Source organism: Candoia aspera, chromosome 5 (genome assembly GCF_035149785.1).
Source record: "Candoia aspera isolate rCanAsp1 chromosome 5, rCanAsp1.hap2, whole genome shotgun sequence".
NCBI classification, from domain to species: Eukaryota; Metazoa; Chordata; class Lepidosauria; order Squamata; family Boidae; genus Candoia; species Candoia aspera.
This window is the reverse complement of record NC_086157.1, coordinates 114866988-114890378: the sequence shown is the minus strand read 5'-3', so window position 1 is coordinate 114890378 and position 23391 is coordinate 114866988. Positions and strand designations below refer to the sequence as shown.

The following is a 23391-nucleotide window of genomic DNA, read 5'->3' as shown; positions in this document are numbered from 1 at the left end:
CTTCTCTGTAGAGGAATCAGTGGGTTAATAAAAAGAGGTATTGATTCCTCCACCTCAGCCAGAATGGGACTGATGGACGGAAGGAGGAACCTGCCCTTGCTCCATCGCCTTGTATCCCAGGAGGATTGTGTTGTGGGAATCTTTCTATGCCAGTGTTGGAGAAACGAAATAACCAACTGTACAGGGAGTCCTTGACTTGCAACCACAATTGGGACCAGAACGTCCACTGCTAGGTGAGGCGGTTGTTAAGCAAATCACCGTGGCTGTTAAGCAAACCTGGCTTCCCCCACTGACTTTGCTTGTCGGAAGCCGGCTGGGAAGGTCACAAATGACGATCACGTGACCCCAGGATGCTGCAACCATCGTAAATACACACCAGTTGCCAAGCGCTTGAATTTTGATCATGTGACCACAGGGACGCTGTGATGGTCATAAGTGTGAGGCCCGGTGGTAAGACACTTCTTTCAGCACCTTTGTAACTTCAAATGGTTGTTAAATGAAGGGTCGTAAGTCAAGAACTACCGGTAGATGGGGGTTAGGGTTTTTTATCTATCTATCTATCTATCTATCTATCTATCTATCTATCTATCTATCTATGGGGGTTAGGGTTTTTTATCTATCTATATCTATCTATCTATCTATCTATCTATCTATCTATCTATCTATCTATCTATCAAATTGATATAGCCGACTCTGGGTGGCATACACAATTCAAACACAAAGCGTTTTTCTTTTAAATGACAAGGAAGAATTCTTATTTACATGTCTAGCATATCCCAAGATCTCCTACAATGAGGCTCTTGGGTCAGCTACACTCTGAATTGAACGCTGATCCCTGGATCCCTTTGCAAGAAAAACAGAAATAAATGTTCTTGGTCACCTTCACCAAAGGCCAGTAGGTGGAGATGATCACTAAGACGAACTTCACAATGAGCAATATTTGCTGGGGAGGAAACCATTTCTCCTTTGTATAACAGTTCATTATACTCCCACGCAGTCAAGATTTCCAAAAAACATGCCATTCACGGACTAGTTCAGATAATTCTATTTAAGTTAACTTGAGCAGTGTATCAACAGCTTCTCCCTTTCTCCACAGAGCAGCAAACTACCACAATGACAAACAGCTCCCCATTCATTATTCTTTTGTATCTGGGCCATTACCAGGTTCAAAACCAGTCAGGTGCCAGTTAAAATTCTAGCTTGTTTTAAACTTGGTAGCCGTAGTATTCTGGATAAGCAGAACTTTTTTATCACAGCACAGAGGGAGGGAGGGAGGGAAGGAAGGAAGGAAGGAAGGAAGGAAGGAAGGAAGGAAGGAAGGAAGGAAGGAAGGAAGGAAGGAAGGAAGGAAACAAAAGAGGGAGGGAGGGATATGAGGACAGACCACATGGGCCAAACACTCAACCTACCAAAGTTTATTAAACTGAGATATGCCTTCATAGCAGTATAATCTTAAGATGTCCTAATGGCCAGGGCAAGACATTGTGCTACTCCAGGACAAAAGACTGAAGCACAAGGGTATTTCATGGATTAAGCACTAAGCACTAAGGCTGCAACATGGATTCAGCCGAAAAACTAGAGGGGGGAAATGGGGCATCATAAAACGTACAGGTAGGAACCGACTGCGGACACTGGTTCACTCCCCTTCTTTCAAAAACTGCTGGGTTCCACTCGCTTCTTAGAAGGACGGACCCAGGAGGGGGAAGTCAGACATCGCCCAAATTTCCGCAGCTTTATTTGGAGAGAAGGACACGTTGGATATAAACCACACTGCTCTGTGCCTATCCACTAAGTGGAATTAATGAGGGGAATACATGGCAGATGTGCAGCATCAAGGGGGGCAAGGACCAAAGGCAGCCCCTTCCCCACCTACAAGCCAGCCTGAGCCGCAGGACTGCCAATACCCAAATGCAGACGCAGCTAAGTGCTCTTAGCAACTGCTCCAAGCTACATCGCAGGATGGATAGGGCCGCTAACCGACCTTCCCCCTCTAAATACGCACAACTGGTCGGCAGTTAGGAGAAGATCCAGCACACACACCTTGATTGCTCCCCAAAATGCTCATAAAGTTGTCCTGTGGCAAGGAATGAAAATTTACACAAACACAAGCATTATGCTACGTCTCTTGTTGCAGCATCAGTTCCTTACGCCAACAGAAACGAGCTGTAACCTTAGACGGAGGTAAGTCGCTTGACTGCAGTTAAAGGGACAAAGTAAAAAAAATAGCAATTTCACAATTCTGAGCTGTGACAGGCCAGGCTTCTGTTATAGAAAGAAATCTTCCACCTCAGCCCCTCAAATCTGCCTGGAGTGAGAATGGAGTTACTTCACAAACACACAGAGGGGGTCCTTGCCACATGGGTGGCATGCCCAGTTAAAAGCAACTCTGACTTTGCTCACCAGGTGGTCAAAGGCTGAGCCCTTCACAGGTAGTCCTCTCTTAATGACCACAACTGGGACTGGAATTTTGGTTGCTAAGTGAAGCAAATCCAACCTGATTCTACTACCCTTTTTGCGCCAGTCATTAAGCGAATCACAGCAGGTGTTAAGCAAACCACATGGTTGTTAAGTGAACTACTGATTTCGCTTGCTAGAAGCTGACTGGGAAGGTCAAAAGTGGCGATCACATGACCACAGGATGCTGCAAAGGTCATAAATGTAAACCGGTTGCCAAGCACCCAAATCGTGATCATGTGACCATGGGGATGCTGCGACCGTCGTAAGTGTGAGGACCAGCCATAAGTCGGGTTTTTTTAGCACCGTAAGTCCAAACCATCACTAAATGAATGGTTGTTAAGTGAGGACTACCTGTACACAAATGGCATGCTTTAGTTCCTTCTGTTACACCAGGGTAATGGATTTGGTGATCGTACTTCCACAACTGCCCACGGCAGCTACTGGATGTGATAATGTTAAATTAGATTTGAGCATATTTTCTGGCTTCTCGAGAGCCAGTTTGGTGTAGTGGTTAAGGCAACAGGCTAGAAACCGGGAGACTGTGAGTTCCAATCCCGCCTTAGGCCTAAAGCCAGCTGGGTGACTTGGGCCAGTCCCTTTCTCTCAACTCTGGGAAGGAGGCAATGCCAAACCACTTCTGAAAAACCTGCCAAGAAAGTGCAGGGACTTGTCCAGGCAGTCTCTGAGAATCAGACACAACTGAATGGATTAAAAAAAAAAATCTCTCTTCTAGTTACAACAAGAGTGAGGGAGGTGGGCTGAACCGTCTAAAGGCAGTACTGTTGCTGGCTGCTCCCCAAACTACTTCCCAGCCGTCACCCCAATGCGAGGACATATAAAGAGGATTAGTTCACAACCAAATCACCACACCCATTCTCCTAGATCAAAAGGATCAGCCAGGCAACCAAAAACAGTCCCTGAAACAACCAGCCAGCAGTACAGAACGTAACCAGCACAACAGAACAGAGCCACAGACACTTCCTGGTGTCTGAACCTGAACTTTGTGCCAGAAATGCTTCTTAGGACTTATCATCCAATCCCAAGTTCCACATTCTTCCCCACAGACCAAAACACAGAGTCAGCACGTGCCGGGCAGGCTGTCAGAGCGTGGACAGCTCTGAGCCAAGAGAAGGAAGCCCAGAGATCAGCATGCTTCCTTAGTGAACCAAGATTTGTTGACCTCAGGCATGTTTTTTAGAACAGCTTGTTGATGCTTCTGTATAGCAAGCCCTGCTCAGAGACATTTCAGTCCTCACACTTTTCAATCCTCACACGCACACACACACAAGCGTGCACTTCTTTGTGCTTCAAATACTTGTAACTGAAAGTTTTTAGTAAGTTAACCACATGCACTCAGGCAATTTGGAGAAAGAGGAGAATGAAACAGCCTCAGTTTATACGTGGACCACGCTGGATCCCTGCTGCAGCCTTCCTGGAATTTCACCTTAGCCCACGTAAACCAGGAGAACAAAGCGATGTTCCCTTAGCTGGAAATGCCTGGGATAGTGCTTCGGGCAATGAGCATCTTTGGTCCTTAACAAGGCCATGCAGACAAGGTTGCAAGTTGGCCCATTTCTAAATGCATTTCCTCAGGGCTCGTTCTACTTAAATATTTCAGGAAAAAAATACTTGTTACTCTGGCAGGCTGAGGAAGAAGAAAATCCCCTGTATTTTGATATTCCTCCAAGAAGCTCAGAAGAGCAAGCAGGGATCCACCTCACTGTTTTACCCTGTAAGGGAGGTTAAGCCAAGTTCACCAGTGACCCCAGACATCGCTTTCCCGAATTACTCAACGAGGCTGGGCAAATCTGTTCCCTTGAACTCTCCGTGCCTAGTCAACAGGAGGAATTCTCCACAGGGCCAAAATCTCCAATGCAGTCCCAGCTCTTGCTTCCTTCTAGTCCTGCCTCAGATAACCTTCTCTCGGTATGTGCCATAAATCCCTGGTTCTTCTCCTACTGTACTAGAAGTCTGCCTGTAACCCAACGTTAAACAGTCAGCAGAAAAAAACCACATGTTGCATCCCCATTTATCTTTGCCCCTCCTTCCCCCCCCCACTTCCATTTCCCCCTTCTCTGCTGTGTCTTTCAAATGGAAGCCTACCAGCAGGGAGGAGACAACTTGACTTGCTTTTTGACCTGTTGTCAGTTGAACAATATGGCACAAACTTTAGATCAGTGTTTCTCAACCTTGGCGGCTTGAAGAGGTGTGGACTTCAACTCCCAGAATTCCCCAGCCAGCATGGCTGGCTGGGGAATTCTGGGAGTTGAAGTCCACACCTCTTCAAGCCGCCAAGGTTGAGAAACACTGCCTTAGATGAACAGAGCATGTGTCAGATGCACACGTGGTATTGAACAATGAATTTTGTTTGCTTTTCCAATTCAGGTCACAGCTTTCACACCCTGGGGGGCACCGACAATGCATCTGACATCATATGCAGGGGGAGGGGGGCACAGCTTTTGGCCTTCACAATGGCCCCGAAACTCACCTGTGTCGACTGGATCACAGTAAGATCATTGATGTAGCAAAAGCCAGCCCCCATGGCAGAGCGCAGACCGGCGGTCCCAAAGGTCAGTCTGCGGCACAGACGATCTCGCAGCTCCTTGTTCCTCCCATTTCGCAGCAGACTTTCAATCTGCTCTTTGGTTTTAGGATTCTGCAAATGAAACAAGTAGCAGGGTCAGACTTCACATGCTAGGAAAACTGGGGTCAACTCATGTGCTCCTAGTGGGCTAATGACTTGGTAGAGAAACAGAGATTCTGCACATATCCACCCAGTAACTCTGCCATGCACAGTCAAGCAAACAAACAGCTTAAGCCAAAACCAGCTTCGGCTGTCGCTCCACTGCTTGCAACCATGCACTGGATCCAGGCCTAACTCAACCCAGTTCCATCTTCCCTAGCAGAGGCTGTCTGAAAACCTCTGGAATTCTGCAAGGGTTGTCTCCACTGACTCTTCCACACAGGCCCATTTATTATTTTTTCACATTTGTTATAGCTGCCCAACTCCAGTGGACTCTGGGCGGCGGTGTACAAAACCCAGAAAAAATCCATAAAAACAGATAAAGCATAAAACCACCCAGACAGCCTGGACTAAAACGATCTTAAAGGCGACAAACAAAACGAAACAGGGCTCCCCCATCAACCCCAGGCCTGGGACCAAAGCCAGGTCTTGGGGGCTTTCCAGAACCCCAGGAGGGAGGGTGCCGGCCTTATCGCTACGGAGATGCTGTTCCGGAGCGGGGGGCCGCGGCAGAGAAGGCTCGCTTCCTCGGTCCTGCAAGATGACAACGTTTAATGGAGGGGACCTGGAGCGCACCCACTCTGCCGGAATGCACCAGGCGGGCAGAAGCTACTGGAGATATCCACGTAGTTCTTCAGCCACTTTCATCAATGCAACAATGCCCCCATTTATACTGGTAAATATAGATTAAGCATACTCTAGATTGCTTCCATGATCAGCACTGTTGAAGTCCTTTAGCTGTCTGTCCTTAGGCGTTACCTCAGCTGGAGAACTAAAGAGTCAACGGTCCAAAGAGCTGTAGCCACACGCCCTGGACTCCTGCCATCTGGGTACCGTGGGCTGGATTGAATAACAACGCCCCACTTGCCATTCCAAGACAGAGAAGTCTTCAAGCAAGCTCTCAGCTCTAGGTCAGACTGCTGAAAAGTGCTGGATTTGGAAAATGCAGCTGATGCAAGATATGACTCCTACTGATATAATGATCCTGATCACTATCCTCATATTATCCTGGTGCTGTGCCAGTGGCACTTCTGGGCCCAGATCAGTACAGGAGTTGCGGCTTTTCCCACTGAAGACACCTCAACAGTTTGCTCTTTTACAAAGACAGCTACACGCTTATGTGGATTTCTGGAGCAGGGTTTTCCCACGGCTGCTGCTGGGGTGAGGCAGGTGGGTGTCATGTGATGGGCCTCCACAGAGGCCAGTTGCAAAATGTTCCCCCAAGAGATCTGCTTAGCACCCATTTGACTCCCTTTTTTTTGTTTCTGCAGATGCAATTTTAATCCAGGTGACTAACTGCTTTAATCACTGTGGCTTCTACCATCTTTATTCTTATTTTGATGCTGCCTTGGGAATATGACTGGTGCTCTAAAAACAGCTGTACAAATTTATATGGGAGATTCATGGCTTGGAGAGGCCAATGCATGTTATAGCATCCAGAGTCTACTTCCTTTCAATTAAAGCTGGTGGATAAACTTCTGTTCTCAATATTTTCTGTGGAGTTGACAGTTATTAAACAGAGAACGTGGAAGACAAGAGACGCTGCCCAGTTGCATGTTTCCAAGAAGTATTTTGATAGTCTCCACAACTACATCTTCTTAAAAAAAAATCCAAACAAATCCTCTGGAGCAAAGGGACGTTTGCTACCACGTTGTCTGGATTAAGACCCCAAACTCATCATTTGGGGGGCAGGACCTAAAAAGCATCGTAAATGCCTAGAAGCCACCTCTTCTAACCAGGACAACTCTCTCCTTAAAACTAGTTGTGGGGTGGCTGCTTAGAGCTATTCACTGATAAAAGCACGCTGTTAAACAGACACAGTTGCAGTCATTTATACCTGTCTACTTACCTACCTATCCATCTGTTCTAGGGCTGAGCTCTGTCTGAATCAAATCCAGTTTTAACCTACACTGAAGAACAGCTGAAGTTGTCCTCCAACATACCACTTCCTAAAGCCATCAATCGAAAGACACTGCAATGATTCCATAGTTTTGTCTTTAATGTAATTCCCAGGGTTAGGAGTAAAGATATAGAAATAGTGAGAAGATCCTAGAGGGCTGGAAATGGAAGATAATGTTTGGCTCTCTTCTAGAATTTCATATATGAGGGAAGCTGGTTATACCATGAAAGATTTCTCTGGAACTACAGAAAAACTGGAGGAACCCTGGAAATGTCGAGGATGTGTCCAAACATTCTGCGATCACAGAATTTTAAGGGGTAGCTGAACAAAACCGCTTTCCACTGAAAACCCTCCTGCAGTTGTTCATCTTATTTCTCTCCTCTCTACACACCATTTCCTATTAAAGAGAAAAAGACAGGAGTAATTATATAGCCTCTACCCTCTTTTGTGTGGTAACACTCAGATGTTGCCATCTAGGAGCAAAAACCAAAGGACTGCTCAACAAGAGCCCCCAGAAAGTATGTGCTTGAGCCGCTTGAATCATCAAACGAAACAAATCACACTTAAAGAAATGTACGCATTCACTCCAACACATAAAAGGGCATTTTCTTTCCTGCTGCAATCAGAATAAAAACTGTACCTCTGGAGCTGCTCTCCACGACACGAAGAAATCCCACCTATAAGCCTGAGCGCAGGGACTACCTTGTTTTATTTTGCTTTTTTAAAAAATTCATCTCTAAGTTGATGGGGTAGCCTCTACAACTGAAGAGTGAGCTCAACATATTCTGTTATTAAATCGAGTCAGCGAACCACTCCAGGAGAAATTTGACAAGACAGTGAAGGAGTTGGCATGTTCCTCTTGGAGGGCAGATAATGCTCTTCAAGGACAGAAGGGGCAACGCTTAGGAAAAGGAAAGGTGATAAAGACAAGTCCTCCATCACTCCGGATTGAAGGCTGTGGAATAACAGATTAAAGTGACAGGATTTAATCAATTGAAGGATTAAAACAATTTCCCAGAGAGTTAGTGGGCTCCTGCTCACTAGGCATGCTCACGCACAGCCTGTTTCTTGGAGAATCTTTCATTTGGGCTCCTGCCCTGAGTAGGGGGCTAGACCCAAGGACCACAGTGGCTCCTCCTACCTTGAAGACTTCCCCGAAGAGACGTACAACTAAATGCTCCCATGTGGGGGAGATGGGCAGTCATAAAAATATGATTGATAAACAAACAAACAAAAAAATAAATACAGCACAGCGCTAATTCATACAAGGTGGTTGGTCCCGAATCCTTGTAATCAATGGCACTTTAGGCCAGCTGCTATTTTGAAGCACGAAGAGAAATTCAAATCACCGATATCGGACTACACGTATCCCCTTTCAGATTCATTCAAGCTTCCTTTCGCCCCTAAAGGCCCCATCCCTTTCTCTTTTGCATTAATATAAGAAGAAGAAGTAGAGATTAAGGCAGCCAACCATGTCCCTTTAATGGAAAGGCAGAGGAAAACGGTACTGAAATAATCCAGGCTGGTCAATGGGAATATCTCAGTCTGCAAACAAAACTGGAGGGTCCTCAGCCTTTTCCACAGTTCACTCCTTCCCACGTTTCAGAAATTCAGATGTTTGACTCACAGAAGCTCTACTTAGCCAAGTTACAAACTTACAGTAAATTATTTAAGTAAAGGTACTTGATGAAACTTTGCTCAAACTGCATACACTACCCGACTGCATCATCGTCATTAGTATTATTGTTATCATGGTTCTGCAGCACTGAATTATTTGGCAAGGAAAGAAGCCACTGCAGAAGATAAACCTGTTGCACGTGGGTAAAAATATGAGGGTTGCAAAGAAGATGACAAGGCTGTTGCCTACCAAAGCACGGCCACATAGTCCCTAAAGCCATAACCAAGGGTCCTAGAAACGAGCTGTGAAAGGCAACGCTGCACAAAACATGGGTGCTCCAAGGAATTCTACAGCCCTGGACAAGTCGTACAAATCCTTAAACCAGCTGTTTTGCTTCTCCTCTCTTTGTCATTTCTTTTACCACAAACGATGCTGGAACAGACCCATTGCAGCCAGACACTTTTATTTATGTACTAAAGGTATATTCCAACTTCATTTTGTACAAGTCGGTAATGCTTATGCCTCTTATTTTCCATACAACAACAGACCTGTGAGCTGGGTTGGGCTGAGAGAGGTGACAGGCCCAAAGTCACCCAACCGGCTTTGTGCCTAAGAGGAGACCACCGCGGAACTCGCCGGCCACCAGTCCGGCACCGTAACTGATACACCAAACCAGCACGTCCCTCACGGACTCGCACCGTTGCACGAACATATAATTTAAACACGTGTTTTTAATTCCAGGACCTACTTACAGAGATGGTGCAAACACAAGGAAGCACAAAATATATCACAAAACAGAACTGTCTAATTTTCCCCACAAAGCAGCAAGGGCCAATCGAGAACGAATTTTAATTTAACGTAATTAATGTTTACTTTCCAGAGGTCGATGCACCAGCCTAGGAAGTCACTCTGATTACAGTCATTAAGTGCCCAAAGCAAGCCAGAACCTGCTCTATGAGGGAAACCTTCACAGGCGATCTCGGAAAGTCCTGTGCGTGTTATTGTCTGTTCTGCAAAATTCTCTCTGCAAGCCCCACAATCTGCGACGCTGCAGGTTCATGCTTTCATGTCTCTGCCAGACGTGGAGACGGCTGGCTGACAGCATAAATGAGAGCGCAATTTGTACTACATAACAAACCCTGCAGCTTTTGATTTATGCACAGTTGCTTAACCATATGCATGCATGGTAAAATCCTGTATGGATCACAAGCTCAGGGGCAAGCCAGCCTCCTTTCTGCAGATGCATAAAAAAGGCGATGGGATCCAAAGTCTCAGGGGTGAGTGAGGAACCCTGACATTTGCCACAAAGAGGTCAGCCAGCGGCTGGGTCCGGCCACTGATCAGTCGGTGGAAACAGCAAAATACAGGTAGTCCTTGCTTAACAGCTGCAATTGGGACTGGAATTTCGGTTGCTAAACGAAGTGGTCAATAAGTGAACGACCCGATTTTACGACCTTTTTTGCAGTGGTTGTTAAGCAGATCACTGCAGGCGTTAAGCAACCCACAAGATCGTTAAACGAATCATGCAGTTCCCCATTGATTTTGCTTGCCAGAAGCCATCTGGGAAGGTCGAAAATGGTGATCACGTGACCATGGGACACTGTGAAGGCCATCAATGTGAACCGGTTGCCAAGCACCCAAATCGTGATCATGTGACCACAGGGGCACTGCAATGGTCGTAAGTGTGAGGACCAGTTGAAGTCAGTTTTCCCAGCACCATCGTAAGTCTGAACCATCACTAAACAAATGGTTGTTAAGTGAGGACTACCTGTACCTATTTCAAGAACAGAACAGTATTAGTTATTGGGCTCCAGATCTGGCTGACCTTATAAACAACTCAACCAACATCAAGTGCTTAATAAAGGGACCTCCTCCCGTTAAGATCATGAAATGTGATGGAGCTGAACGTGATTTAGAAAATCATTTGCACGTGAATTAGATAGAGCCCGTTTATTTTAATGAAGCGTTTCATGTGACAAGAACTTTACACTGCCTTGAACGCTGAGAGGAGGACAAAACACGTTTTACATTTTAATAGGCAGAGTCAAATTCTCATTAAATTAGAGGATATGAATCACCGAGTCTTTATTCATGGGGAAATGTATATTCCAAGTTAAATACTCAGAACCCGTGTGTTTCTGCCTGGGATGGCAGCCACCCAGAGCGGGATCGATTTCAATACCCATGTGTTACCAAGAGAAAGAAACAGGGTTCTACAAGGGTCTTTAACTCCCCTTGCCAAAAAAGAGGAAACTTGGGACTACGGACCTTTGTGCAGATTGACCTAACCGATGGCTTTTATAACATCGGTCGGCGATTATATATTTTACATGTGGAAATCCTGCAAAACACTGTACGTGGGGGCATGACATAATGTAATACCTCTACCTCTCTTCGAGAATTTAAGGGACAGTGGACTGCACATGCCATTCTGACAGTGCTTTAAAATGGTAGTCTTTCCTCAAATTTCCAAAAAAATCACTGGAAAAGTAAGGGCTCGACAAAAAGAAGCAGAGCAGTAGTTTCCCATCAGCTAGGAAGTTTCCATACTGGGCACAGCACATCGCATTTGAGAGAAAAGCCAGTCAAGGCTCTGCTGGAAAATGCAATACAAAGAGATCGGCTTTTACCATTAGACAATCCTGGTAAGATTCAGTATCCTAAATCTCTAATCGGTGGTTCAACCTAACCATCTGTTTACTCAGCAGCAAACTTCCAGCTCCCTTGAAAAGAATGCCCCCATAACATTGCCTTAGGTTTCTCTGCCCAATTATTCATGAACTACATACCCAAAAGAGTATTTACTCAAAAGAGTATCATAAACTACATACTCAAAAAAATCCAACGTCCTGTTAATAAAGACAGCGACTGAGCCTCGTTAAATGTGGCAAAAGAATTAGCCACTTCGAATTTCCATATTATAAGAATATTATAGGACCACTTAGCCTGTGGGTTACCTGCAATTGGGCCTTTCCCCACTTTCTGGGCATGATGTTGCTTATTGTACGGCTTCAAATATGGTCTTATGCATTACTGGGTGCTTCCTTCTTTCCTAACAAATACAAGAAAGATCACAATATGGTAGATCAGTTATAGGCTTGTATTTCAGTTATCGGGCCATAAACCAACCCTAAATGTGCCAGAAAAACATCCAGATATCCTTCAGGAGAACTAATTTAATACTATTAGTATCAGGTTGATACCTGGTTTAACCTAAATAATTTAATTATATTTATATCAACTTGGTACTTTTGTTTATCAGATCCATTCTGCATTTTCTGCTGATAAATAGCTGTCTAATTAGCTGCAGTTTAAGGAATTACTCTGTAAGAACAGCTCGAGCAACATCCTTGATGCAAACGTCGAAAGTGCTGCCCACCCGTCCACCATGCGGATGGAGATAGCAACAGCAAAGTTTAAAGACTCAAGTCCCTGAGCAGATGTGTGTTTTATTTAAATTAGTTCTCGGCTAAGAGCCTTGTCTATGGAATTTTTTCAGTTAAACCAGTTTAGATTGCAAGAAAAAGAGCTTTAATAACTATACATTCACGTCTTTCGAAGGAGGCTAATTTGAACAACTTTTTTTATATTTTTCTCCCTGAACAATGTAAATCATCTTTCTATTCAGACAGCTGCCTCTGTTAATATTAATAAAGTGAAAACACTGAGAATCCATATTTAGGACAATATCTTCCTCGTCCTGGTTTGCACAGACCTGATGCACATGGGCTGCCTATTCTGACTCACACAGGCCAGTTGAACAGGCTATGAATGAAGCCCCCCCCCCGCCCACAAGCTTCAGGGCTCATGTAATGCCGGGCGAAATGATGCCTGTCGTTAGTCTCCACCCCGGCAGCGTGCCAAGCCGCCTCAAGCCAAGCTTCCCATGAAAAACATCCTCTCCACCTCATATGCCAGCAGTAACAGTTGAAAGTGAGACCAATCAGGCAATATTTGAAAATCAGACAATAAGCAAAAGACAGCAAAGCAAGTACCACTTGCTAGACCTATGAACGGACTTTGTCAAAACAAGGTCAAATTCCTGGCTGGGAATACCCCAGCTTCCAAGAGGACCTGGTGTTATCTCCAGGTACATACCACCAATTTCTTGCATTTACTAACCATTTGCTGTTGGAAAATAAGGAAAAGGAACTCTCATTTCACCACAAACAACATCAAACCACAATATTAACCTTCAGATCCACTACAGGACAGAGATTAGGAGGGGGTGGGGGGAGGTTAGCCAGGCAGGTCTGTCTGACTGGCTGGCCAGTATGCCCACCAAAAACTCTGCCGGTGATGTTTCTGTTAGCAACAGGCTCCTGAATGAGGCATTGACAGGGATGCATTCCCCATTACTTCAGCCCTGAGCAAGTGGAGAAAAACTCCATTTTTCCAGCAGGAGCAATCAGGATCACCCTGCCCAAACTGCACCACGTAAGGCCTCCCCCTTCACATCTGCATCTAAGGGGAAGAAGCAACACACACTGTGTTTGGCCCCATGTCATTTTAATGGCATAGGCCACAGTGACCGATTCACACACTGCACTAAGCCACAAGGGAGGCCGTTTGGGTTTGGCTCAGAACCCTACGTATACCCCGTTGTGGCTTACTCAGCACCTGACTGCTCAGTGCAATGTGGGAACCCAGCTGATGCCATGTAACCTGAGGCCCAATACTCTAGTTGAATTTAATTAAGATGAAGCTCCCTCATCAGCACCTGATATCCCTCTTTTAACTGGCCAAGCCAGGAACTGAGTCAGTGACAAGCTGCACATTAAAAGCAAGTTCTCTGCTTTTCCCAGCATCATCCAAATCCAAGCAATAACTTTCACTTTCTCTTCTATGCATCTGGTGGCATATGTTATTAATCATTTGCTCTATCCCTTTTTAAGAGACAGCTGCAGCCTAAAATAGCCTTCCTTCCCAGCCCAAGGAGCAGCATGCAGATGTTCTTGAGGCAAGGAAATTCAGGGGCTCCAGAACTTGAGAATAAGTAATTGTGATTGCCCCCTTTAGGGTTCATAATCTCTAAAAGATCTAATACTAATATAGGATCCATTAGCATAATATTAAGTAGTCCCACGTAAGGGGACAGCTGTATCTCCAACCAATGTTTTCTTATGAAAACAACAGCATACACTCTTCATGAAGTTTTTAATTATGTGAGCCAATTCTGCAACCTCTAAGACAATTTTTTGAACACTAAGAAGCTACACAGTTCATGGAATTATCCTAGTTATTACAGAATGCCTAGGATTCCTACAAGCCCGGTCTTCTAAGCACTCTCAATTGCAAGAGTCAGCAGCACTGAATGCTACCATCTTTTTATCCATTACATTCAATAGTCTCTTTTAAATCCTTCTAACAGCTGCTTTTAAGCATGTAGATTCATATAGTCCTTGTGCATAAAAACAAACAAACAAACAAACAAGGCTATTGTGGTGAAAAATAATGGCACTAAAATGTCTTCCTTCCAAGGGATAAGGGGGGAGACTAATGGACCGTCCATTGCCAGCCGCTAGTATTTTGTTTAACATTTCCTTTAATATTGCCTAGTTTTACTTTGCAATAAACCGTTTTACACAGAATCTTCCCGCTGCCAGTTATCCATAGATAATGCCCATTAATTTCCAAAATTCAGAATGACTGTTAGACAGCTCTCATCCCTGTTCCATTTCATAACACTCCCCTCTCTTCCATACCAGTAGATTTCCTATGAGGTCGTCAGACAGTGTGAAAGGGGGAAAACCTGAAATAAGGTAGCCAAAGGACTACAGATGGATGCCAAATGGAAGTCATTTCCAAAAGAGGAAAAAAGGGAGAATGCCAAAGGTTTTAAGTAGACAGCACTAGAAGGAATGAATTCAAGATATGTGTTTGCTGTTGATTTCTAAAATGAGAAGATGAAACATTAGGTTTCTGTATGGTCTAGAATTAAGTTTAAATGTTGAATTAATCTTATATTGATATTTTATCAATCTTATTTTATTCTTTTTCCTGTTTTTTTCCCTTTATATTCAATTTACCTGTAATATATATAAATTGGGGGGGGGGGTTACTATACAATCACTGATGTGTTTTTTTAATACTGCTCTAATAAAAAAATAAAAAGTAGACCAAGTTGATTTTTGTAAAGAAATGAGCTTTAAGACAAAGCACAAACTGTAGTATGCAAATAAACTGTAAATTAATTGTATGTATATTAATATTTTCTATTCTTCCAGATAGATATCACAAAACTTGTGAGCAGCTTAGGATAAATCAGCTTAAGATCATGGTATTTCATAGCACCCCAAGGGCAGAATAAAAATTTTAAAAATATAAGCTGTCCCCCTGCTGGAAAAAAATATTTTTTTTGATGCGGAGAACTGCAAAGCATCCATCCCCTTCAGACATTTTCCCTTATGACTATACAGTACAGATAAGTTTAATAGGCTTACGCTGCATGAGTATTTCTTAAATAATACTTAATATTATTTAATAATACTAATTCAGGACATGGGATTGAAATCGTATAAAGAATGTTCTGGGTAGCTCTGGGGGAAAAAGGAAAGGAGTGGGTTGACTCGTTTCCAAAAACGCTATAATCTGCCACCCAAAAAACAGAGTCTGCCCCTCCTTTTCTGACTAACAAAAGCGGTTGCCTTATTAATGCAATTCGTTCGCCAGGAAAGCAGCGACAGGCGCCCTGATTTTTCACCACCGCTGACTTCCCAATGAAAAGGAAGAGAGTCCTTCGAAGGGACCCCCGAGCGTCCCCCACACTGAACGGTGCGCTCTTTCGGATGCGAGGCGCAGCGACAGTGGAAGGAGAAAGCCCATTTTGGCACAAACAAGCTGGGGATGCCATTTGTAAAAGCAAAAAAACGCAACAGCAAAAGCCCCCGCTGCTCTGGAGGCTCGCTCAGTCCCGGCATTGCGAACGTTCCTCCGACATCCTTCCAAATCCGGACGCTGCCAGGTGGCCAAAGCCTTGGCTTCCCTCCAGGCCGGGCGGGCACTGCCAACGCCTACCTGCTGCAGTCAACAGCCCCGCACCGACCCCCCCCCCGGGCCGCCTCTCGCGCTCCTCCGGGAGCGGCCCAAGGGAGGTGGGCAAGCCCAGCCGCCCGGAGCCGGGGCAGCCCCGGGGCTCCGCCGAGCGGGGCCGTGCCACCCGCGCGGGGGGCAGGGGCTGGCGGCCGCCGCCGCGCCCACACCCACCTCGTCCCAGGCCAGCCACTGCCCGACCGCCTGGTCCAGCTGGGCGTCGCCGGTGCTGCGGGCGATCGGCAGGTTGGAGTTGACGTCGCCCACCACGACGTCCCGGCGGTCGCCCATGTTTCTGCCCGGCAGGGACCTCCAGCGGGCAGACGGGGGGGGCAGGTCGACCCAGCGGCTGCGGCGCTCCCGTTCACACGTGCAACTGCGGCCAGCGACCTGCAGGCGGGGAGGGAGGGAGGGAGGGGAGGGGGAGTCACGTGCCCGCCTCCTCCTCCCGGCGGCCCCCCCAGCCTGGCCGAGGGGCTCTGAGGGGGGAGGGGGAAGGAGGGGGAGGGGCCTCCCTAAAATGGGTGGGGGAGGGGCCTGTCAATCTCCCCCAGGCTGTTTTTCGCCTCTTCTCCTCACGGGAATTGCTGGGGGGCGGGGGGAGGAAGAGCCAAAATGTGGGGGGGCTATATAAGCCCTCTATAAATATACAGATATATCCCAGACTCCCCTCATCCTCAAGAGAGCCCGCCCCCTCCCCTATTGACACACAGCCCCTCCCCAGCAACTCTTCCTCTCAGGGGGCGGCGGCGCGCGCGCGCTCCCGGCGGCCCCAGCGCGCGCCCGGGCCCGGCTAGCGGAGCCGGCCGGGAGGAGACGCCCAAACCTCTGCCGTCAAGCCGACAGGCCCCGCCCACTCGAGCAGGTCCCGCCCCTTTCTCTATTCTGCGCGTCGCTGGAGGACCCGCCCACGCTCCCCCGCTCGGGCCGCGTGGGCGCTGCTGGGAAATGTAGTCGGGGTGCTTCGGCGCGCCCGCTTTTTCCCCTTTTCCCTCCCCGCCGCCTTGTTCCCGGGTGGGGGGAGAGCGCGAGGGGCTCCGTTTCTCGGCCGCAGCCGCCGCCCTGCCTCGCCTTCGTGGCTCCGGGGGTTGCTGAGCCGGCCGGTTCGGGGTTAATGGCAAAGGCTGAACCCACCGACCTCCCCCCGTCTCGTTCGCGTTAAACGTGCAAGGTGCTTTTGCGGCAGCGTCTTCATTCGTCCGGGGAGGGGTTGCAAGCACCCAGGAACGGGCCGGCCGGGTTTGCCCGGAAAGAGGCTTGGCAGAGTTGGCAGGGCGTCGAGCCAGCTGCACTGTCGGCCCCCCCGCGCGCCCCTCCCCCCACTAAAGCACTGCGCCAAGGTTAGCTTGATGTCGGCTAAGCGGCCAGGCTGCGATGGGCTGCGGGGAGGAGGCAGCTCTGCTCCTGCCAAGGTGTGCGGGGGGAGCCCTGGACCGGACCGTTCAGCCTTCGTTCGGATTTTCAGATCAAGTTGATTGATTGGTTGGTTGGTTGATTATGTGCTATCGAGTCCAGGAGGATCCGCCCCCAACCTGGCCCTTCAGGTCTCCCAAGGGTAGCCCCATCGCCACTGTGACTGAGTCCCTCCCCCTTGCTGCTGGTCGCCCTCTTCTTCTCCTTCCTTCCACCTTTCCCAGCATTATGGACCTCTCAAGACAGCTGAGCCTTCGCACTGATTGATTGACTGATTGATTGATTATCTACTCGTTTTCATCAAGGATGTTGCTTAGCCACTTACCTCTGCACATGTTTACCCTGGTCAGTTCCTAGTTGCATTCTCACAGCATGCTAAACTTGGTTCATTTTCACCTTGGTTACTTTTTCTTTATGAGTTAATGGATGCTGTGGAATCCAGGCTTCTCTGTTCATTTATGGTTCAGTGCATTCTGCAAACCCAGAAAGTGGGGTTAATTCATTAACCAGGTAAGATGTGGTTATATAAACCCAGCCTACCACGTTGTTGTAATGTGCATTACACCTGTGTGGTTCATTAAGCAGTGTTTCTCAAGCCTGGCAACGTTAAGATGTGTGGACTTCAATTCCCAGAATTCCCCATGGCTGGCTGGGGAATTCTGGGAATTGAAGTCCACACATCTTAAAGTTGCCAAGCTTGAGAAACACTGGTTCAGAGGGTTGTGAAAATTCAGAAAATCCAGAGACAGGTTTGAGAAACAAGGACTTCTGCGGTTAAGAGAGGTCTTTGGGATGCTTAACCCTCGGCCATCCAAGCAAATTCTTTTTTTTTGGGGGGGGGGGTTGGTCACAAAACATTCCGGTAAAGGACCTGATATGTCACAGGCACAACCTGTCCTGTTTCTATGGCCCAGAAAGCAAAGCAGAGCATCCTTAAACCTGTTTCCCACCCCTCTGTTACCATGGTGACAGCAGACCCACTCTCTGAGGAGAGAGGAATCTATGGGAGATTTAAGCTGAGAAGGTCATTGTTGGGTTGTTGGGATAAAAATATTGCACCATCATTTATTTATTTATATTTATTTATTCCACTTCTATAGTGAAATTTCCTGGTGAATGTGGGTTTAGCTCTGACTATATCAGCCAGGACCAACCTTAGGTTGTGGCTCTTTCTCCAGTGTAATGTAATTGTGAGAAAAAACAAGAGCTCAGCCATGCAGGGAATATAAATAGAGGGTCAATAGAGAAGGCTGGAATTATCAGAAATCCTTATTTTACACCCCAAATGGAGGAGAGGGTGATGCAATTTGATCTGGTGTCAGGCCTAGCCTGTTCTGTATTGCTTCTTGCTAGAAGTTTTCTTGCTTTAAACAGATTTGAAGTCTTTCTGGGTTAGGGCTGTGGATTTCAACCTAGATTTTGGAGTTTTCTTCTTCTCTTTTTAACCCAGATGGAAGCACTGTTTTATTTATGGGTAGAAAAGACCTTGTGGATGAAAGCATGTGAACAAATGCAGGAGGAAATTGGGTCATCAAGGCCTTCAGTGCAAAATGTGTGAAAGAAAGTCATGTCTCTTAAACACCTGGAGAAGGCTTCAGGACAGCCATCACACTAAGCCAGTGTTTCTCAACCTTAGCCACTTTAAGATGTGTGGACTCCCAGAATTCCCCAGCATAGTTTTGAATGCAACTAGGAACATGGCTGGCTGGGGAATTCTGGGACTTGAAGTCCACACATCTTAAAGTGGCCAAGGTTGAGAAACACTGGTCTAAAGATATAGGTAGTCACTGTTTTTTTTTTGGTCCGTTCACTTGTGTCCGATCCTTGGAGATTGCCCGGACAGGTCCCTGCAGTTTTCTTGGCAAGATTTTTGGAAGTGGTTTGCCATTGCCTGCTTCCCAGGGCTGAGAGGGAGTGACTGGCCCAAGTTCACCCAGCTGGCTTTGCGCCTAAGGCAGGACTAGAACTCACAGTCTCCAGTTTCTAGCCCAATGCCTTAACCACGACACCAAACTGGCTCTCAGATACCCATATAAACTCAATCAATCAATCCACATATTATAATTCTGAGCAAGTGAAACTTCCTCCGTAGGAACTGCAAAGGATGGCACACAGCAGTGGAACCTGAGCATGCTGACTTAGAAACGAATCACACGAAACTCAATAGGAATGGGTTACAAGGTACTGGTGGTTAGAAACAAATATTACTAGCAATCTTTCCATGTAAAAACCGGGCTTGTATAAAGATGGGTCCCAGCAGCGTGATTCACAGTTCATGCTAAGCCGGTGTTTCTCGACCTCAGGAACTTTAAGATGTGTGGACTTCAAGTCCCAGAATTCTGGGACTTGAAGTCCACACAAATTAAAGCAGGCTGGCTGGGGAATTCTGGGACTTGAAGTCCACACTTCTTAAGCTTGAGAAACACTGTGCTAAGCCAACCAGCTGGGATTGTCTGCCCACCCCCACCAAGTCTCCCACTCATGTCACAAATACTCCTTTAATCGAATGTAGTGATATCCATAAGAATGCTTGCATCATGCAGGTCTCTGGTTAGCATTGTGAAATCACATCCGATGACTTCATTGCGTCTGAAGACCAGCTGGTGAATTACAGTACTTGGCATGAATTGCCCATATACCTGTATCTTTATTTTCCAGGATGCTCTTTGTCTGATCATTGCTTATTTAACAGGGCTGCCAGCGTTCCACCTGTCCGCTCAGATGACAAGCCACCAATACCCTCCAGAAAGAAAGCTTTCCTTTGTCTTACCCGCAGCTGCCTCTTGGTCCCCTCTTCCAGTGTAATCTTAAACCTAAACTTTTATCAAAATATACCCTGATCTCCTTGCAACTAGGAGGAAGAAAACTGGCTCCAGAATCCATTCTTCATCTGGCCTGGGGTCAGAGCACCTGAGCTTTAGTCCCACGGGACCCCGTGCCTGCAGAGAGGAGAGGCGCAGCCATCTCCCCGTGCACAAAGACCAGACATTCAAAAAGCAACAGCGGATGGGCAGAGCGCACTAGCTTTCTGCAGCTCCCTCCTGATTGGCTGGGGATGACGTCACGGCCTGGCTGCCGCGTTGCAAGGGGCTGCAAGCTTGGTTAATAGGATCCATCTTTCCACACTGCAGTGGAAGCAAGCCAGCATCGACCTGGGTGGGATTCCTGTGGGATCTTTACAACCCCCCCCACACCTTATGATCATCATCATATCACTGCCTTAACCATTAAGCCACACTGTGCTGCTTCCTTGATCCCTGCATAAATCCTGACTTAAGCAGACAGTTCTTTTATTTGCGTTTTTAAAATTTTGTTTATCTTATAAAAATTGATTTTATGAGTTATTATTCCTGTCTCAAATGAAATAAATAAATGCTTGGTCTTTCTCCTCCTCCTGAAACTCTGCACCTGAATCACATTTTGCTCAAATGTGACACCTGATTTTTTTTTGCATGTTCCAGGACAAGTCATCCACAGGGAGGGCCAGGAAAGTCAAGATGGCAGCCCCAACTGAGTATCAAAGCTCCACCCCTTTTTACCTGCATCACAACTTATATTAAAGAGGGGCGGGGCTTTAGTTCTGCAGGTACAGCTGACACCCTTTTGACCCCTCCCAACACCCTTGCTGGGTCACCCAGCTAGAGTCTTTTGTAAACTATGATTTAGGGCCCCATGCATGCATGCATGTCATGCATATACTGAGCTAATTGTGATTTATTCAGTAAAATGTAATTAATCAAATCATGGCTTAATGTGATGTGGGAAACTAGCTAGTAGTAGAACAGGTGCATTGAACATGCCAAAAGTCTTGGAGAAGGGGTGCCGGTCAGAATGAATCACTTTAAGCTGAAGGAATGTTTTTGTTTATTTGTTTGCAAGGGTCCGTATTGGTGTTTCTCAACCTTGGCAGCTTGAAGATGTATGGGTTTCAATTCCCTGAATTCCCCAGCCACCCAAAATTCAGACTTGCAAGATCGATGTCAGCCTTCCCAGGTAGACCAGACAGGAAACATGATGAGCTAACTCTACTGTAAGGCTGCGCTGACAGAATCTTGCAAGTCTGGAAGTACAAATCTCCTGCCATCTCCTTTACAGCCCAAGAAACTAGGGAGGGTCCCTTCTGAGCCTCTTGCCCCACCCGCTATCCATCCGCGGGCTACGCTGTCTCTTATCTGACCGCTCCCTTGGCAGCATCTCTGCCCCATCTCACAGGGTCTTTCCCACATACCCTTACAACAACCAGCAGCAAAGTGGAGGGACTCAGTCACAGTGGCAATGGGGGTGCTGTTGGGATCCCTGAAAGACCGGGTTGGGGACAGATTGTCCTGGAGAAAATCTATCTATGTGGTCACTAAGAGTCAACCTTGACTTGATGGCACATGATCAATCAATCAATGCAAAGGCCCGGATCTCCTGAGAGGTCCATAATGCTGGGGAAGGTGGAAGGAAAGAGATGAAGAGGACGACCAGCAGCAAGGTAGACAGACTCAGTCACAGTGGCGATGGGGGCACCGTTGGAAAAGCTGAAGGTTAGTGACAGATTGTCCTGGAGAAAATCTATCTGTGTGGTCGCAAGGAGTCAAAAATGGCTTAACGGCACATAATCAAGATACACGTGAAAGAAAATCTGATCCCATGCAGAAGAGTGTTAAAGTACTTAGGAAAATAATGTCTGAATCCCATGAGAAAAATCCAAGCTCTGTTTTAGTAATAGAACAGGTGCATTAAACATTTTGTGCAAGAAATCTTGGAGAAGGGGTACCACAGCAAATGCCAAAAAGTTGGCAGTGTCAAGAAGGGTTAACATAGATTCAAGGTCAGTTCTGCAGAAAGTGGTTCCGAGTGTTAAATTTTCGATATGCAGCTGATGAGTGAGCACCCTCTAGTGGCCAACATGGAGAATTGGAACACGCTGGAAAGAGATTAAGCTTTTCAATGATCTGACGTCTTCTTTAAAAATGACGTTTCTTCCCGTCTTAAAGAAGAGATTGATTCATCTAAAAATTCTCTTTCGGTCAGCAGATTTATTTTTAAAAGGTTAATTTCTACCATATTGGTTGAACATTCTTAATATTGTGAGTAAGATTTCGAGAAGGGAGTTAAGATGCTAGTGTGTTATTAAATTACATTCCCCAGATTTGGACTTTATCTATGAAGAACATTGGATCTATTAAAAAAAAGTTTACTATTTATTCTTGGAAAGTGATATGTACACAAAGAAATGTGTCAGCTTTCAACTTTTGAATTACCTTTTTATTATTAATGCAATAACAAGACAATATAATTCCATGTTGTCACAGTTGAATTAGTAGTTTAAAAATTGAGGTGAATTCCTCCTTTAAACACCTATGATTGATATATTCTATTTATTATTTGTTTTGATGGGGCTGTTCTTTCTTTTTTCCTATTCTTTTTTATTCAGATGTCTTATCTTTCTTTCTTTTTCTTCATTGGTATATGTGAGCAATAAAATGAATAAATGAATCTGACTGAATTGCCACAGGAAAACCCTCTCCTTTTCAAATCTTGGCTGCATGGAAAAGCATCGATCAGGGATGCCAGGTCTGGACTCAGCCATCCCTCCTGGCTTTGAAGAACTTACTATTGGGAATGATTGCTCTCATTAAATCAGAACTGGACTTTAACTCTCCTTGTCTACCTTTGAATGGCGTGTTGGGATACATTGTGGGGACCATTCCCTTTAGCCAACATACTTCCTGGTCCTTCCTTTATTACCTGTGTGTTCTCATAGCAACTCTGCCATGTGGTTTCCAGGGTGACCCCATCTGTCTGCAATGTGTTGGGACTAAAAGCTTCTGAGCCAGTTGGCTGGACTGAGCTGAAGAGCAGATCTTCTAACAGAAAAGTAAGCGCTGGTTCCTCACTTCTTTCCATACTGAAAACTCCTTGGCCCTCTTTTGAAAAAGCAGACCCTGCTCGCTTCGTTTCAGTTTATCTGGAAGGAAGGAGTCTCACTGGCATGCTTCACAGACTATACTATTTATCAATAATTCTTACTGCCAGGGATCTGGGGCTGTTCTGCTAGGCTCACAGCTCCTGCTACAGCAGCGGGTGGAGGCCATGGCTAGAAAAGTCTTTGGCCAGCTGTGGCTGGTCCACCAATTGTCACCTTTTCTGGAGCAGAAGGGGCTGAACCCATGCCCCTGTCAGCTCATACTTAGACAACTGCAGTTTGCTCTGCCTGGGTCTGCCCTTGAAGACAAGCTG

At 46.2% G+C, this 23391-nt stretch overlaps 1 protein-coding gene across 1 annotated transcript in view; it reads right to left on the bottom strand.

Annotated features, from left to right (window-relative positions):
- PGM2L1 (phosphoglucomutase 2 like 1) overlaps positions 1-16170 on the bottom strand; it is a 38588-nt gene extending 22418 nt beyond the window's left edge. Inside the window, exons 1-2 of the mRNA XM_063306005.1 lie at positions 15925-16170; positions 4946-5113 (exon numbers count right to left, since the gene is read on the bottom strand). Of these exons, the coding sequence (XP_063162075.1) occupies positions 4946-5113; positions 15925-16041 (285 nt within the window). The 5' untranslated portion in view covers positions 16042-16170. The remainder of the gene's footprint in view (positions 1-4945; positions 5114-15924) is intronic.
- Positions 16171-23391: the final 7221 nt, after the last annotated feature.